Raw genomic sequence first — 17,909 nt, 5'->3', positions numbered from 1 at the left:
ATTGCATCTTCTCTCAACATCGCACTCCTTCCGTCGCTCGACCACGACTCACTCACTCCCACGCACACCTCGACGACCTCTTTCCAGCCGTCGACTTTATTGCTCATAGACCAGCGGTCTCATATTTTCGCTTCTTCATAAACACCAAACACGACGACGAGCTAGCTCTCTCCCGTACAAACCTTCCTTGCTTAAATATCAACAACCCGTATTTACGTACACATCTCGCCCAACATGGTTCGCGCCGTTTCCACCTTCGTCGCGGCTCTGCTGCCCGCTCTCGGCCTCGCCGCCCCCTTCGGCCTCGGAGGCAGCTCCAGCTCTACCAACACATCCGGCTCCTTCATGGGTGTCCCCATCTCCAACCTCGACGCCCTGGACCTGATCCCCAACAAGTACATTGTCGTCTACAACAACACTTTCGACGACGATGCTATCGACATGAAGCAGCAGTCCTTCATCTCCTCCATCAAGAAGCGCAACATTGGAAAGCGCGGCCTCGACGGCCGTCAGCTGTCCACCTCCACCAAGAGCTTCAAGATGAACGGCTGGCGTGCCATGACGATGGAGGCGGACGACACCTTCATCATGTCCGTCATGAGCGCCGACGAGGTCGCCTACGTCGAGCAGGATGCCAAGGTCAAGCTGTCCGCCACCGTCTCCCAGACCAACGCTCCTCCCGGCCTTGTCCGTCTGTCTCACGCCGCTGCTGGCGAGACCGGCTACGTCTTTGACCAGACAGGTGGCGAGGGTATCACCGCCTACATTGTCGACACCGGTATCATGACTACTCACTCTGAGTTCGAGACCCGCGCTACCTTTGGCGCCAACTTCATCAACAGTGTCGTATGTACTCCCAGCTTACACTCATCCGGCCTTGGAAACTGACACGATATAGGACACTGACGAGAACGGCCACGGCTCCCACGTTGCTGGCACCATTGGCGGCCGCACCTTCGGTGTTGCCAAGAACGTTAACCTGGTCGGTGTCAAGGTCCTCGACGGCGACGGTGCTGGCTCCAACTCTGGTGTCCTCGAGGGCATGCAGTTTGTTATCGACGACGTCCAGAAGAAGAACCTTACCGGCAAGGCCGTCATGAACATGTCCCTCGGTGGCTCTGCCTCTCAGGCCGTCAACCGCGCCATCCAGGCTCTCAACAACGCCGGTGTCGTCCCCGTCGTCGCTGCCGGTAACGAGAACCAGGACGCCGGCAACACTTCCCCCGCCTCCGCCCCTAACGCCATCACCGTCGGTGCCATTGACGCCCGCAACGACCGCAAGGCCTCCTTCTCCAACTTTGGCCAGTCCGTCGACGTCTTCGCCCCCGGTGTCAACATTCTGTCCGTCGGCATCACCTCCAACACTGCCACCAACACCCTCTCTGGTACCTCCATGGCCTCTCCCCACGTTGCTGGTCTCGCCGCCTACCTCATGGGTCTCGAGGGCCTGAACACCGTCAAGGCCGTCACCGACCGCATCCTCGCCCTCTCCGATGCCTCTGGCGCCACCGTCCAGCAGAACACTGCCGGCACGACCAACCGCATCGCCAACAACGGCCAGCTCTAAGCGAGCCATTTCATTGGTCCAATTACCATTTCACGAGAGCTCGAAGCATGAAACCACACAGGGCGTCTTTTCTCTAACCTCGATTTCCTTGGTTTAATATCCGCGACACTTGTGTACTTCATTTTTTTGGTTCGAGGAGGAGACGAAACGCAAAGAAGAGAGTAAAAATATTCACGGCATTTTATTAGAGGATACCCAGTCATAGCATGGCGCGCGGGCCTTTTCGACTGCAAAATCTGCCCGTCTCTCGACCAGGGAGAGGGACATCTTGTATGTAAAAAGACACTTTTAAGCAAGAAGAGGTCATCACACAAACACCATACCGCATTTCAAGAAACTTTCCACAGACAAGACGCAAAGAAAAAGAACAAAAACCCTCGACGGGGCTGGTTTCCTCGTAACTCTTCACTGTCTAGGGTTCACAACCTTTTCCCTCCTGTCTAGTCAACGATTTTTCTTGAATCATTTTTCATTTATAAGCCAAAAACTTGTATTTACTTGCAACGGGGGAGAGATGGGAAGACTCAGGTAATGACAGCAGACAGCCACAAGACGTTAACTTCACCTCTTGCCCATCCATCGAGTAACATGACTCTACCGTGATCACGATCTTCCAATACACATATCACAATCTGCAAGCACGACGATCACCAAGCAACCCCACCCTTCTCACCGGACCGTTGGAACGAGATGAGATGGGAGGCGAAAGAACGTCACCCACGCGCGCCTCGGAGACGGAAAACCCAATCTGCGTGGATTCTTCAGATTCCTCGCACTTGGATCTTTGCCGATACGATGCGAGGCCGGGGGTTGTATTGCGAACTTGGGCAATCCCGTTGACCATACACAGCCTTCCTCTCTTATTTCATCCCGAGTCTTGTTAGGTAGGAAATAACGCCATGACGACACTACGCTTACTCAACGCACGCACGCACACCCTCGTCAGGGAGGTCCAGCGGTCAGAGCCAAAACAGCAAAAGACAAGACTTCGCTCACTCTCACACGCGAAACAAGGTTTCACGGCACCTTCACGACGGGATGGGATGAACTTAGCGCCGTCCGCTAGGCTCATCTCTCTGCCGTGGCCTTCGCACGCGGGGAGGTCTCCGGCCGAGCAGCAGCGGCAGGCCACCATCACCGCATTCGGGTCTGTAGACGGCCCAAGGCTTTCCATAAGTTGACTAGTCTCGTGAGCGAGTGCTCGGAAGGTGCGGCTGGGGCAGCTTTCTTCGACAACAGAGATGGGACCAAAAGAAAGAAGTTGAGTTGAAAAGCTAAAATTGCTTAAGAATTGCCCGGGAGGGTAGTGTAAACTCTCCCTCCTATGATGTAGCGAGCGCAACGAACGGACGGCGGGACGGGTGCGGGATAGGACTCCCCCAATAGAACGGAAGACAGGTTCCGAGGCCAGGCCAGGCCTCCCTTCCTCCACCTCCTCGCGCTTTCGCTGACTTGTTCCCGAAAGCTTCTTTTCACTGGGCTGAGGGAAAGATAGGTAGCAGAGTGCCTGTGTTGGAATGGATCAGCTGTGAGCGCGAGTCAAACCTCACCGTATCCGTGCCTCGAACCCGAAATAGGAAAGCTTCTGGGGTGTTTTCCTGTGACAATGATCTTCCTTCACGGCGAGTGTGTGAAGACCGTAGACGAGGATGACTTCCTCTCCATAATAATCAAGGCCATGTAATAAGTTAGACAGTCCAAGGGAAAAAGCGAAAGAGAACCCAGAAAAGGCCTCCCCTTCAACAAAACAACGCTGAAGCAGACCCCCGATACTTGGGCCGTGTAGTCCGCCTGTCATGACCCCAGGGGCGACGGGGCCAGCGTTCAATGTTGCAAAGGTACGGAGAACCGAGTTCTTGGCGTCATGGGCTTCACGGGGCTTTCTGTAACGAACCACCTTCAGCTGGAACGGAGGCCGAGAAAAAGGCTGAGGAGGCAAAACCAGCTGAAGAAGTTGAGCCCACCAGGTACGGATACACGACGGCTGGAACAGGGGATTTCCTGACTTTGCGCGTGTCTTATTTGTGATTGCGGTTTATTTCCTTTCCCATGTGCCGGACATCGATGTGCTGTCACGGGTGTTCGAGAATGACTCGGCTTCGAGACCTCAGCGGAGAAGCAAAATGACAGAAGGCGAGACGACGTCCAACGACGATGGCAGTCTACCGTGAACACGATCCATCGCAGCAAATGCAGAAGCGGCTAGGAGGAAAGAATGCACCTCAATAACGGGTGTCAGCTGCGATGGCGCACAGGCAACGGCCCCTCCCCAGCCGACGCATGAACGCCGAGAAGCCTTCCAAGAGCCGCATCCAGCGTGCCTGCCTCCCCCAGGTTCTCCCCTCCCCCCTCCATTTCGCTTCGCAGCTCGCGGCGCGCGGGAAAGACGGGACGGCCAAAGGTACAGACTTTCGGTCCGGCCAGCCCAAGGCTAACTCCGGGGGGAAGGGGGCCGGACGAGTGCGAGACAGCGACTCTTCATCCGATATGCAAAAGAAAAGCCAAGTGTCGCGAGGGCGGACACCGCGCGCATTACCTTAACTCGTCTTAGCTAAGCTCTGCCCTACGACATGGTCTTCAACTCTTATGACAAAAACATATCCGCATGCTTCCCCTGCTGGACGGAAGCTGGGATTTGGATTCATTTTTGGATTCGTGCCTTCCCTGACATCTGGGGAACCGAAGGAGATATAGATATGGGAGGCTTGTCACTCCTTCCCACGTTGCTTGATATGCCTGCGTCGGTGGCAGTCTTGTCACCCGATGGGAGGATGCCCGTGGATCAGACGACGACGGCGGTGACGACGATGGACAGTCGCGACATTTAGAGATCCGAACTATCGGCGCCGAACATATAACGGAAGGGACATTTCAAGTATGTTTGCAAGCCGAAGCAAAAGAGCGCATCCCTGGAACAGTGGAAGACACGCCCGCCCCGTACTCGCCGCTGTGGACGAGGTCTTTGCCGGTGGGTTTGATATCAGCACTTCTTCGGCACAACCACAGTCATGACCACCAAGCGGTGGGACTGGATTGCAATTTGACATCCGTGCTTGGGTTCGTTGGAAAGGAAGTCATCTCAATGGCGTAGGTTCAAACGGCGACGAACAGCAGGCTTGGCGCACAAAAACCATCGTGGATGGTGTGTATTAGCAAGATTAGTATGGGCTCAATATTTCGTGACCGGAACCGGCAGAGCAACCGAAAAACTCCTCATCAATATGTACCGTCAACAAGTCAGATGAAGCGTGAGAACAACTTTTGTTCTCGTCTGTCTGGTGTTACAGCTCCTTGTGCTCCAACGGCTTGGCCGCTTTGGGCTCCATGCCGGGCCAGTAGACGCTCTCCGACTTCCAGAGCGTGTCGAAGCGCGCACCAAAGAACCAGGCCGTTCCAATCTGAGTCGTGTCAGTCACGGTGTCGAGGTTGAGGGTTGAGAAGAGGTTGGTGAAGGAAGAGGAAACAAGCGAGAAGAAATTTTTGGACTGACCATAAGAGCAGAGACAAAAAAGAGGGTCAGCAGGACCATGCCGCCCAATATGAAGGCTTCGCCTGGGTCCATGCCCGGCTCGCCCCGCTGTTTTTGTTTCGCCGCATCTCCGAGCTTCTTGGGGTCCTGTCTCGGGAACAATGAGTCGATGAATTGCTCAATCTGTGCATTGGGTTAGCAATTGACTTTTCTGACGTGAACAAAGGCGCGGAACAAAGCCGCCGCGTACCTTGGCGCACTGCACGCTGATCTGCACGTAGTTGGGGTCGCGCGGGTCGTTCTTCTTGTGTATCCGGCGGACATATCTCCTGAAGACGTCGCAGACTACCATCAGGTTTTGCGTTGACTCGGACATGAGCTGGCATGCGTCGCCCTTGGTGATCTTGATGTGGCTGTTGAAGATGGCGGGGTTGCGGAAGACGAGTTCGAGGGTGGCAATGGCCATGCTTTGGGGGATGGCGACGAAGTTGAAGACACTCTGGTCGCGGATGCCGGCCATGTAGAAGATGCACTCCTCAGCGTGCTTGAGCGCGTTGAGGACCATCTCTGAGCTGCACTCAAGGGCTTGGCGCTGGTACTCGGGCTTGAACAGGTCCTCCCACTTGTCTACGTGCTTGCTCCAGATCTCCTTGGGCCACCATGCGCGCTTGTCGAGGTAGTCCTCGTGGATATCACGGATGATGTTTGTCTTTTGCAGGAACTGGCCCATAGACTCGGTGAGCTCGGGGCGCTCGAGGAGCTTCGGGTTGGCCAGGTCGCCCTCAACGAAGAGGCGGGTCAGACCGTCACCGACCAGACCGGCCACGTAGTGGCAGTACAGCTCATATTCCTTGATGGTGTTGGTACCGTTCGCGTTGAGCTCGGTGTCGAGGGCGTAGTCGGCCATGCCGTTGCCCATCTTGATTGTGATATCCTTAATGATCTCGTAGTAGGGCTTCTTGAGCTTCTTCAGCTCGACAATGATGTCGTCAAAGTGCACCAGAAGTTCGCGATCCTTCTCATTGGGGCCATTGCCGGTGAACGTCCATCCGTCCGTCTCCATCAGGGTGTCAAACTTTCGCAGCAAAGGCTCCTTCTCCTTGATGTCGATCGTCATATCATCTTCGATGGTGTCGAGTCCGCGCAGGACGAGGTAGAACAGAGCAACGGGGACGAGCAGCTCGGGGTTGAGCTCCTGGATGACGGCGGAGAAGGAACGGCTGGTCTTGTTCAGGAATTCGAAGCATGATCTCAGGGTCGGGTCTTCCTTGGAGGGGTCGCGGCGGTGGACAGGCTCGTGCCAGACCTTCCTGGAGGCTAATTAGCATACAGATTGCAGAATGAGCGCATGGCATGCGCGCATCGGAAAAAGGGAGGTAGACGGTACCATTGAATGATGGAGCGAAGCTGGTTCGGGTGGAGGACATAGTAGAGGGCGCCCATGATGGCAAGCGGTCGTCGCGACGGACGGTGGGCAAAGGCAAGACTTGCAGAGGAGACGACACGGTGAGGCCAGTCAGAAGGTGCGGCGACGGGCGGTCAGGGCAAGCAAAGGGCCGGGTCAGACTGTCGTCGCGGTGGTAGTGACGTAAAATCGAGAATCGCCAGTTGCTTCGTGGCCGCAAGTTCGCGCAGTGCAGACGGTTGCGGGTGTCGTTGCAGTCGCAGTTGCAATTTTCTCCAGGTACCGAGGGGTTGGATCAGATCAGTTCGCGAGGGACACGGACGCTTCTTATGCTCGAGGGACGGGATTGCAAATTGCAGATTGCAGCAGGCGATCTGGGTGACCGGTGACGACGGGAACCGGAGACCAACAACACACGACGGGAGCGAAGCAGTCGACGGGGAACTGGAATAGGAGGAAAGATTTCTCCGCTGTCATCAGCATGAGCCAATCCCATGCGCCGGGTAAGGTAGGTATGTAGGAACTGGGCAGCTCCTCCCCAAATTTGCCAAAATGCAACGATCTGCCAAGCTCCGGCGGTGGTGTGGTCCCCGTCCAGTGAGGTGCCTGCGCTGTGCCACTGACGGCGCTGTGGTTGCCCGCCTTTTCAGTTGACAGCTCACGCGGTGGTTGGCTGCTGCGGGCAGTGGGCCGGCGCGGATGGGCGGCGAGCGGCGCCATGCTACAGTGGCACACGGCGTGCCTGACCTGTCTGCGAGCCTGCCACGGGTCCAGCAGCGCAGTGGAAGCTCGCAGTCGGAGGCCCTATTGGGGAAGGCTCCAAAGGCCCCCAACTGCATCGCACTCGTAGCTCCCATTTGGCAGGCGACGGGACCAACTGGAGCACCAGTTCGGCTAAACCTAAGCGAGCCAATGAGACGGACGGAGCGGCGTGATTGGCCAGCGAAAGGTGCTGACTGACTGCGATGTAGGTCCCTTTTTTTCTTCCGTCCAAGCGGGGCACGGATCACGACCCTGTTGGTACTGCCTGAGAAGGAAGGTATTGCCCATATTTCAGGGTCTCCCATCCGCGACTGCGTCGTTGAGTTGGTTCTCGCTTCCAAGTCTTATTTGCCCTCTCTTTCTCCGTAGGCTCAGCTCGCATCAAGTGTCATTTGCACCTCGGGCGTCTTGGCGGCACCCAAGAGGCCGCGACTGATGGTCTATAAGTACCGGGCCTGCGTCCCTTCCTTCATCTGTTGACACGCCAGATGAGGTGTGGGTGGGGAGAGCAGTCGACTTATTTCACGCATGCAATTCACCTCCCAATAAACGCAGCAGCTCAGCCTCCCCCTCGCGACCCGACTATCCGAACCTTAGCACGCGTGCGCAATCGTCTGGTCCTTGGGATATTATCTCAAGTTTCCAGCCCATCGTACACTGCGCAACACGGCGGAGATCCTTGGCTTTTTTACCAGCCGTGAGGCTCTGTTTCTCCACCATTCCTTGCGAATGGCATGACGCTGGAACAAGAGCAGGGACAGAAACGGAGAGCTTCTTCTCCAAGTCTCAAGTCTCAACCGTCTTCCCCTCCACCGCCACCCGACGCAAGGGAGCACGATGCGGTGTGCACCTCGTCGGCGCATGTCTCACTCGTTGCATCTCCAAGGGAGCATACTGAGCACATCTAGCCCCCTTCATCATAGGCCCACGTATCCGCGATACATGTCGTTGAGGCTCCCAACGACGGCGGTAGCAAGTAGCTACTTGTCTTTCAAGTCTCCCACTAACAGTACTTTGTCGTCGCGCTGCTGTCTTCGGCTTCCGTGGCGCTGCTTACATATCCATAGCCTTGCCAAAGCTCCGCCGACTATTGACTGAAAATAGGCACGATAGGCCCGTCTGATAACACGCGCCCATCAACATGGAACGCAGCTCCTGGCAAGCTTCGTACTCGAGGTACGTAAGTTGCGCTACAGGGTCGCGCGGTGAAGGCGGTACCTCCACGCTTCCATTCCTCTGCCAGCACCAAACGTGTGCAAGCCCGCCCACGTCCAGAGTGTCAAGGACCAGTGCAGTTCCCGGAGGTGGGGGTGGGAACGACATTGAACACCTGCTGTCCAGTGCCCGTGGCAGCTGCTTGCTGTGAACGGTCCAAATGGGACAATGGGACATGGAGTCTCGACCATGGGCTGAAATGCAGATACGACTCGTACCTGAACTGAAAGTTTCCGCCTTCTCTCCCTTGGGTCACACCTGCGCTGCCATGCTTACCCCAGATAAATAATCCCGTCTCACGCCTTCCCTTTTCTCTGCTGATTGCTATCTTGTCTTACAAATTACTCAATTTGTCCTCTTCCCATCCCATCCCCTTCCCATCCCACCCCACGACTCCATCCCTTGCCGGCGAACGACATATAAGACCGCCATCAGCTACATACCGCCGCTCGCCAACTTACACCATCCCAGCGAGCCGATACAAACCCAATTCGAAACTTTCCGTCCCCGACGAACGCACCCGATAACAACACTTTCATCAACATCATCACAATGGCCACCAACGGACACTCCGCGAACCGCTTCCTCATCTGGGGAGGTGAAGGTTGGGTTGCCAACCACCTCAAGGTCCTCCTCGAGAAGGACGGCAAGGAGGTGTACACCACCACTGTCCGCATGGAGAACCGCGAGGGCGTCATCGCCGAGCTGGAGAAGGTCAAGCCTACACACGTCCTCAACTGCGCCGGCTGCACTGGCCGCCCCAACGTCGACTGGTGCGAGGACAACAAGGAGGCTACGATGCGATCCAACGTTATCGGCACCCTGAACCTCACCGACGCCTGCTTCCTCAAGGGCATCCACTGCACCGTCTTCGCCACTGGCTGCATCTACCAATACGACGATGCCCACCCCATTGGCGGCCCCGGCTACCTCGAGACCGACCCTGCCAACTTCAAGGGCAGCTTCTACTCCGACACCAAGGGCCACGTTGAGGAGGTAGGTCATCAACTCTCTGTGCTTGTGACGGCAAAGCTAACCCTATCACAGATCATGAAGCACTACAAGAACTGCCTCATCCTCCGTCTCCGCATGCCCGTCAGCGACGACCTGCACCCCCGTAACTTCGTTACCAAGATTGCCAAGTACGACCGCGTCGTCGATATCCCCAACAGCAACACCCTCCTCACCGACCTGCTCCCCGCCTCCATCCTCATGGCCGAGCACAAGGATACCGGCATCTACAACTTCACAAACCCCGGCGCCATCTCTCACAACGAGGTGCTTGCCCTGTTCAAGGAGATTGTCCGCCCCGACTACACATGGAAGAACTTCTCCCTCGAGGAGCAGGCCAAGGTCATCAAGGCCGGTCGCAGCAACTGCAAGCTCGACACCACCAAGCTGGAGAAGAAGCTCAAGGAGTACGGCTACACTGTGCCCGAGGTTCACGACGCCTACAGGGCGTGCTTCCAGCGCATGAAGGCCAACGGTGTTGTTTAAATGAAATAGATTTGGAATTGGCGTATCGGGAGCTGTTTGCCTTGGAAGGAAATATGAGGCGGAAAAATGACATAGGAATGTGAACTTTGAAATGGGATGACAGTTCAAGCCAATGGGAGCAGCATAGCATGAATCCAAAGCAATCGGGCAAATGTCAGCGCAGAGCTCCAGTGCAGAGCGAAAGTACATCGTGAGTCGGAATGGCCGGTGCAGGAGCAAAGTTGCGGTATTAGCTGGTCCCACCGGTAGTGTGTATGCAATAGAAGCTGGCGGAAGCTATGCCGAAGATCTGGCATTGTTCTGGAAGCCGGATGACTCGCGGCGTTGAGCAGCCTTATTTGGGGGCGTCACGGCGTTGATGGTCGAATCCGTCGGGAGAACTCCATCGCAACATCCACGTGTAGATGGTGGCTTGCCATTTGCAGGTGCTGTATCACTCCGACAAGCTTGCTGCGATCGGTTGGTAGCAGCAGCAACCATGTTTGCACGGCAAGTTGGAACTCTACAGTCGGATGCAGGACGGTCGCAACATGATCGTGATGCCGTGCAACGTCATCCCTGTCAGCAGGACCCTGTCCGCGTAATCTCCAAGGCCGCAGTGGACTTCGCCAGCTACCATCGCCTGAAGTATGACTGGCATCGCTGAACAGTCAGCCCAACAGATGCCACCTCGCTGGGGAAGTGGCGGGCCGTCAGCGGGCTGGGCACCGGTGGACGTTGCCTCAGCCCACCAAGGCCTGGAGCAGTTGGGAGTGCGGTGCACCTCCAACGACGTAATTTGGCGGGGCACCACCGCAAAAACGAAAATCCACCCAAATTTCAGCCCAGCAGCGTTGCTGAGTTGCGGCTTCCCGTCCGGTCGGGTGCACCTGCTGTCACCGTCACCGATACTGGGCCAGTGTGTGCGTGCGTCGCCTAGTTTTCCTTGTGATTTTCTACGAGGACATTGCGTACCTGACCTACCTACCTCGCCAACCTTACCTCATCGCCAACCTACCTTGTCCACCGCTTGAATCATAATCGCTGGCATCCCTACCCGCCACCACCCCGCGATCTCTGATCTCTGCCGCGCCGACCGTATTTTTCTGTTTTTCTTCCCCTTTTCCCGGTGCGACTCTTCCATAGATCTCTAGCTGTCATCGCTGTACCTTGATACCCCCCCTTCCAAACTTTACCCCTCCTAAAATTACCTCGACCATGGTCGTCGACACGGCCTACTACGACACGCTGGGCGTGAAGCCCGCCGCCACCGATATCGAAATCAAGAAGGCGTACAGGAAGCTAGCCATTGTTCACCATCCCGGTAAGCGCCCTGTCACGAGCATCGCAGGTCTTTTCGTGGGCGCGCATCACTGACGCCAAGCATAACAGACAAGAACCCCAACGACCCCACCGCCCACGAAAAGTTCCAAGAGATCGGAGAAGCATACCAAGTCCTGTCCGACAAGGACCTCAGAGCAGCCTACGACAAGTATGGAAAGGACCACGCCAAACCGCAGGAGGGCTTCGCCGACCCCGCCGAGTTCTTCACCTCCATCTTTGGCGGCGACGCCTTCGTCGACTGGATCGGCGAGATCAGCTTGATGAAGGATCTGACTGCAACGATGGACATCACGATGCAAGAGGGCGAGGAGGGAGCCGAGGGTGCTGAGGGCGCCGAGGGCGAGTTCCCCGGCACCGAGGAGGCCAAGAAGGAGAGCATGAAGGCTGCCGCCGATGGCGAGAAGAAGGAGGCAGAGAAGCCCGCCGCTAGCGGCACCGCCGCCGCACCACCCCCTGCCGTCGTCGTCGAGGACGAGAAGGAAAAACTCAAGGCGCGCGACGCCGCCGAGGCCGCCGCCGCATCCTCCGGCACTGCTACCGACGCTGCACCCCCTCCCTACCGGAGGGAACCCTCGCCCAGCCCCTCCGGCACCTCGGGCTCGAAACGCACGCAGATCCCCCTCCGCCCCGCTCTTATGGATCGTCCGTCGGACGAGGTCGGCGGCGTCGAGACCGAGGAGTCGCTGCGCAAGAAGGAGAAGAAGAAGGGCCTGACTAAGGAACAGCGCGAGCAGCTCGCCGCCTACGACAAGGAGCGTGCGCGGGTCCGCCAGGAGCGTGTCGACACCCTCGCCCGCAAGCTCCTCGACCGCCTAAGCGTATGGACCGAGACCGACAAGGGGCCCGACGTCACCAAGTCGTTCCAGGAGAAGACGCGCCTCGAGGTGGAGAACATGAAAATGGAGTCGTTCGGCCTTGATATCCTGCATGCCATCGGCCAGACCTATCTGGCCAAGGCCACCGCGTTGCTCCGGAGCCAGAAGTTCTTGGGCATCGGCGGCTTCTTCAGCCGCGTCAAGGACAAGGGCACTATCGTGAAGGAGACGTGGAACACCATTAGCAGTGCAATCGACGCTCAGCAGACCATCGAGGAGATGGCACGCATGGAGGAGAAGGGCGGCGCCGACTGGTCCGAGGAGGCCAAGGCCGAGTACGAGAGGCGGGTCACGGGCAAGATCTTGACGGCGGCGTGGCGCGGGAGCAAGTTTGAGATCCAGAGCGTATTGCGCGAGGTGTGCGACGCCGTTCTCAACGACAAGAAGGTGCCGCTGGCCAAGCGCCTGGAGCGCGCCGAGGCCATGGTGCTGATCGCCGAGATTTTCTCCAAGGCACAGCGCACGCCCGAGGAGGAGGGCGACTACCTCGTGTTCGAGCAGCTCGTTGCCGAAGCGGCCGTCAAGAAGGAGAAGAAGAAGGGCAAGAAGCACGAGCACGCGGCGGCGGCAGACGTGGCGGAGGATGCGCCAAACGTTCCCAAGCCCGAGAAGGCGTAGGCGTGGTGTTTTTCTGTTGAGCTTTAGATAACCGATCCCCTCCGTGTTTTTAGCCTATTTTTATATTCAACGCTGACGAGCACCCGCTGCTGGGTCCTCTTTTTCATGTACTGCTGTGTAATACTCTTCAATACCATACGGCCACTGCACACGGGCTGTGATGTCTGTGATTTCCGAGATGTCGCACTTGCGCTCCGCCACGAAGTCGTTTCCACTATCCAAGTGGCGATGGATGTCGCGGAGTTTAAAATCGATCTCGGCCCTATTGCCTCGGGCATGTGGGCGGCGAGCTGAAGCATGCTTCGCTTTTCTAGTCATGGCTTTGCCATCCGCCCCTGTGATAGCCCGAGTTCGCATGATAAAGAGCCTGTTTCTCCTTCCATACCCTACCTGGTCTCTGCCGAGACCTCCTCATAACACGGGAGAACATACTCCGCTCCGGCTCTCGTACGGAAGGAGCCTCCTCCCCTCCGGTCCACGCCTTCCTTCCACAGGTGTAGACACCAGCCCGCAAGACGTTGAGCAGCTTGTGCAAAGTTATCGACGCGGTAAGAGGGACAACGGTACCAGAAATAGAGAGAGGAGGGTCCAGAAAAGAAAGCAAAAAGAAGTACAAAAAAGCTCGGGTTCGATGTTGAACCTTACGAAAAACCGACGGTTTTTACAATGTCTCGTGGTCAATCTTGACCGTTCGGCCACGCGGTGCTGCGTGTGTCTTGGGGGGACCTTCCCCCCCCCGACGACTGCTGCCACAACTTGCTCTCATAGGGCTTGCCGCCAGCTTTCATCGCAGCCGTGGCCGGTCAGGTCCTCTCCCAGGGGTGGCTTGAGGGGGAAGGCACGGGCAAGGGACGTAGCCAAGGCTCGTGCCATTTTTGCTTTCTTCGCAGCAACCCGTGTCTACCTCAGGGAGATCTCATTGTTGCAAATTGCCAAATACTCCGTTTCTGGTGGGAAGGCTTTGACCTCACGATGGAGAAGATGCTCTCATGCTTCGTCTCCTTGGTCACACGCGCGATGGGCCAACGGAAACCAACCATCAGTATGCCAACCTCGCACTCGCGAGGGGCAAGATGCCCGAGGGTGTCTCCAGTTTCTTGAGAATTCGGGGACTGACATCGAAACACACTCAACCGCGGCTTCCTGGACTCAGCGGCGGTCTGTGAACCAAATGAGCTTGAGTGATACACCTTGAATTCTCAGTTCCGACGCACCAAGTTACGATATCCTTCAAGGTTGCTCTGGAGTTACTGTGGAACCCCCATGGGTGGGCTCGAAACTTCAACATCCTTCAAGGTTGATGAATTCTGCCGAGGTTCCATGCAATCATCGCACAGTGGTAGTAGCCGCATACACGAAATGTTTGTCCCAGAGTCTCGAATACGGAGCGAGTTGGGTTCGAAGTCAGCGTAGGGTGTAAAATGCCTACTATCGAGAAACAATAATGTAACCACCGATGCAGTCATGCGGCTCAGCGGTTCAGGCCGCGTCTCCGGTTGCATTGCTCGCGGGCACGTTGCGACAAGGGGAGACGGCTTGGAGCAAATTCCGACCACCCTTTAGCACACCAGCAGTGTTCGCGGTACGACGCAAGTTGGAATAACTACAGTTGCATCAAAGGATTTGGCTAGACGGATGACGGACCAGGGACGTTAAATTGTGAATGTAACGCCGTATTAGATAGTTCATCTGCATGTCAGCCTGCTGCCTTGCCCATTGGTGTTAACGGAAAACATAAGATCCTTTCTTACGAAGACCTAGAAGTAGCAGAATACGATGCTTATAAAACACTGAGCCCGATGTTTGATTTGACAAGCAATTTCAGCTTCTTGGGAAAATATCTACATCGCCAAGCTGTCTTGATACGAAATTTGTAGATTAACCCTCTCAAAATGCGCACCTCAACAATCATTACCACCGCCGCGGCCCTCTTGAGTGGCGTAGCCCAGGGATACCTCCAGACAATCGGCCTCCCGCAGACAATCAAGCCCGGCGACGTGTGGGAAGCGCCGGTCACGACGGCCATCATGCAGCCCAGGCAGGATCTCATGATCTGGGGCATCGGCGATACGTCTGCCGTCTACGCGGGAAGCATTGGTCGCGAATTCCACCGAACCAATTTGCGTGGTACGTTACTCTCCTACAGTTGTGCCTGTTCTTGCCGAGCATGGAGATAGATCATCAAATGCGCGTGCTGACCTTTGCCGATGTAGAGGAACTTTCCGGCGGGTACAATGACACGATCCCGAACATCTCGATCCCGGAGTCCCTGAACCTCGCGCCTGGAGAGTACGGTATCCAGGCTGTGATCTTGGAGTGGGCCGGTGCTGCGAACACTCCGTTGCTGGAGACTTGGTTCTGGAATGTGACGATTGGAGACGTGACGAGCGAGGAACGAGTGTGGCAGAGCGCGCTCGGGGTGAATTCGAAGCGTTGCAATCTTGTGTAGAACCGAAAGACACCTCAGTTACATATATTGATAACTAAGAATCGTTTCCCCGCTTAAGGTAGTCAAGAAAAAGCCAGGGGTGTTTGTCATATTGTTCTCGCAGCTCCTCGCGCTGCCACTCGCACGATCGCGCGTGAAGGTCGCACAATCGCGCGTGAAGGTAATCAACGACGTACTTGACGCCCTTAGAGGAGCAAAACTCGAACTCCTTGAGGACGTCTGATGGCCAAGGAAAATGTGTCGTTGACATGCCCTGGCAGGAATAGCAGCGATCAGAGCTCTCTGAGTAAGGCGTCGGGTATGTAACCCGGAAGTACTCGCTCAAAATGCGGTCGAAGTGGAAGTTGGGGTTGGTGTAGGCGTTCAAGCACCCTTCGCTGTCACACCACAACACGTTTTTCGACAAGCTGGTGTCTATCTCGTACGATTCCGGGTCCAGCAAGCGCACTTTTTGAATTCGACTGTCGCTGTCCTTGTTCTCGTCCTGGACATTACTCCAGAGTAACCGGCGCCCTTGAACGAACGTCTCTGTCCCCTCTTTGTCTGACGAAAACAAATATTTGAAGTTGCAGCTCTGACACGTGAAGTATCTCCAATACTCTTCGTTAGCTTGAATTCGAACTTCTTTCCAAGTGACATGAGGACAGAGGAGCTGGTCGTAGCCGTGATGACCAGGAGTTTCGTCGTCAACCGCAGAGAGCGGGACTGCCCACCTCATTCCAATCTCACGATTGGCTGCCCCATGGTCACCAGGGGATTTCTTAGAATATTCAATCTTCGGGGGCTTGGCTCCATCAACTCCATTAAAGCATTGTTTGCACTCGAGAAAGGCGAAGCCGTCGGGCTTGGAATTGTGTTTGCCCTCAACCCAATGCCTCACATGGCCCCATGTGAAAGAAACATGCGAGCATAGCCGCACACGCCCTTCCCAAAGGATACAGCGCCTCTTTTTCCGTTTATTAAGCTTGAAGAGCTGCTCTGTTGAGAACCACAGTCTTTGGTGCTCCTGTCTGCAGCCAGAGCACCACAGTTTCTCCTCATAGCGAGCCAGGTGGAGCTTTAATTCCGTTCTGTCTGGGATACGCTGCAGGCATGGTTGGCAGAGATTCGCATGGCTCGCATTGAAGAGAAACTGCGGTGCCCTAGCTGTAGACAGGAGCAATGAACGTCGCAGCTTAAGCTGTACTTCCCTATGGCAGGCGCAACCCTGGTGTCTTGAAAAGTTGAAGTAGGACGGTTCCCACTTGTCTCTGAAAATCCCGAAGCGCTTCTCTCTAAAGAGTCTGAAGAACAGATGGGATACGTGTCGCATAAAATAAAGGTCGGCTTCCCGCATTCGATACATAATCTCCACGATGACTTCCTCGGAAAGAGCACACAGGCGGCTCTGTGCCCTATTCGGGTGCTCTCGATCGAGCACCGCCGTCGTGGGGCTCGGCTCCTCCATGCTGGTGGTAGTCACTTGCGTGATGGATATGGCGAGAATGGATGTTCGGTGCAAATATTGGAGAGTGCCGTTTATTGATGCTTTAATACTTGTACCGTTGTCTTTCAATGACTCAAATCTGTGTCTCCGATGGCGTCGGAGGACGAAGGGGTCGTCCATTTTCCGCAGACGCTATGGATAGCGTCGAATACCTTTTTGTCAGCCTACGAATTTTCCAGTGAAACCTTTTCCCTTGCTCTTCTCAATTCATGTTCTGTTGTGCATCCGAACGACCTGCGTCTTCAGCTCTGGTGAGGGATGAAAAATGCAGACACTTGACGAGGCGCCAAGAAGTAAAGGTTAAGCCTCAAATCCTCCCCTCGTTTTTTATTCAAAGAAGCTAGGGCATTAGTCGGACTTCGTGGGTGCTGGTATACCTTTTGAGAATACCAGTCACCAGGAAGGAAATGACAAAAAAAAAAAGAAAAAAACCGGTTTAGCCAGCATTTTGACCTATGCGGCCCATCTAAGCTATCGGCACGTAGGCGTTTCGTAAGATTCTAACAGCCTGTAAATGGGAAGAGTCGTCTACAAAAGCGTTACTGAGACATCTGAATCATTTGGCAGCTGGCGTCTGGGAACTGGCAAACTGGTCTAAGGTTTGCGCCTAGAAGGGCCATCAGGGAGAAAGAGGGATCCGACGTTTAGGATGTGGCTTGATATGTTCAGGGCCATCTTGACTGTGTAGCATTGGCCGCCATGTTGCCGCACACAGTTATTTCCTTTCTATCATTACCATACGACGTTTTCTGCTTCTGCTTTCGCGAATGAAGCTACACATAAAAGTATATGGTTGGTCTGGCACAGATCAAACTTCACTCCTCGACGAAAGATATGCTTCCAGCTCAAGTGAGTTCAAAACTTCCTCCACTAGGTGAAGAGAATATTCCCATGTTTAGCTAGGTCAAGCTCCCGACACCTGCTTTGACCCTGTTTAGCCCTGATATCTTCAGGCTCAAGGCCTATCTGGAACCAAGTCCTTTAGGTTCTAAGCCCATGTTATATTCTCACAAGCTGCCATGGTCTTCGATGGGTCATACAACATACAAACACTCAATGCTCCCATGGATATACTACGGTACATACATTCCCAAGAATGATATGAGTAGAGCAAAATCTCAAAGAAACTCAGAGTCTCCTAGAACATGCTGACTTTGAATTCAACTGTTGTCAGTCAATTTTGCGCGCTTTCGTCTAGTAAACGTGCAGCATACGCCATCGCCTCGTCCGTAACCTCACTTTT

The 17,909-nt window shown here is 55.4% G+C and overlaps 5 protein-coding genes and 1 pseudogene across 6 annotated transcripts; 4 read left to right on the top strand and 2 right to left on the bottom strand.

Moving 5' to 3' along the window:
- Positions 1-234: 234 nt before the first annotated feature.
- Positions 235-1,567, top strand: GCG54_00013798 (Subtilisin-like protease 2; the record flags this gene model as incomplete). The annotated part of the gene is made up of 2 exons (XM_045413645.1): positions 235-846; positions 899-1,567. 2 exons carry the CDS (start codon positions 235-237, stop codon positions 1,565-1,567), a joined length of 1,281 nt encoding a protein of 426 aa, XP_045269716.1.
- Positions 1,568-4,848: 3,281 nt separating this feature from the next.
- On the bottom strand, positions 4,849-6,479 carry GCG54_00013797 (annotated as a pseudogene). Its single transcript has 3 exons — positions 6,367-6,479; positions 5,287-6,346; positions 4,849-5,219 (listed from the first exon to the last, which is right to left on the bottom strand). Coding segments are annotated over exons 1-3 (1,544 nt in total).
- A 2,491-nt stretch (positions 6,480-8,970) lies between these two features.
- On the top strand, positions 8,971-9,915 carry GCG54_00013796 (Bifunctional dTDP-4-dehydrorhamnose 3 5-epimerase; the record flags this gene model as incomplete). The annotated part of the gene is made up of 2 exons (XM_045413644.1): positions 8,971-9,414; positions 9,466-9,915. 2 exons carry the CDS (start codon positions 8,971-8,973, stop codon positions 9,913-9,915), a joined length of 894 nt encoding a protein of 297 aa, XP_045269715.1.
- A 1,197-nt stretch (positions 9,916-11,112) lies between these two features.
- GCG54_00013795 (putative J domain-containing protein C3E7.11c) lies at positions 11,113-12,731 on the top strand (the record flags this gene model as incomplete). The annotated part of the gene is made up of 2 exons (XM_045413643.1): positions 11,113-11,218; positions 11,287-12,731. The coding sequence occupies 2 exons, from the start codon at positions 11,113-11,115 to the stop codon at positions 12,729-12,731; spliced, it is 1,551 nt and encodes a 516-aa protein (XP_045269714.1).
- A 1,892-nt stretch (positions 12,732-14,623) lies between these two features.
- On the top strand, positions 14,624-15,180 carry GCG54_00013794 (uncharacterized protein; the record flags this gene model as incomplete). Its single annotated transcript, XM_045413642.1, has 2 exons — positions 14,624-14,858; positions 14,945-15,180. 2 exons carry the CDS (start codon positions 14,624-14,626, stop codon positions 15,178-15,180), a joined length of 471 nt encoding a protein of 156 aa, XP_045269713.1.
- A 34-nt stretch (positions 15,181-15,214) lies between these two features.
- Positions 15,215-16,627, bottom strand: GCG54_00013793 (uncharacterized protein; the record flags this gene model as incomplete). Its single annotated transcript, XM_045413641.1, has 2 exons — positions 15,215-15,969; positions 16,120-16,627. 2 exons carry the CDS (start codon positions 16,625-16,627, stop codon positions 15,215-15,217), a joined length of 1,263 nt encoding a protein of 420 aa, XP_045269712.1.
- Positions 16,628-17,909: the final 1,282 nt, after the last annotated feature.

This window comes from Colletotrichum gloeosporioides (genome assembly GCF_011800055.1).
Source record: "Colletotrichum gloeosporioides strain Lc1 chromosome Unknown consensus_11, whole genome shotgun sequence".
NCBI classification, from domain to species: domain Eukaryota; kingdom Fungi; phylum Ascomycota; class Sordariomycetes; order Glomerellales; family Glomerellaceae; genus Colletotrichum; species Colletotrichum gloeosporioides.
The sequence above is the reverse complement of the archived record's forward strand: the minus strand, read 5'-3'. Positions and strand labels throughout refer to the sequence as shown.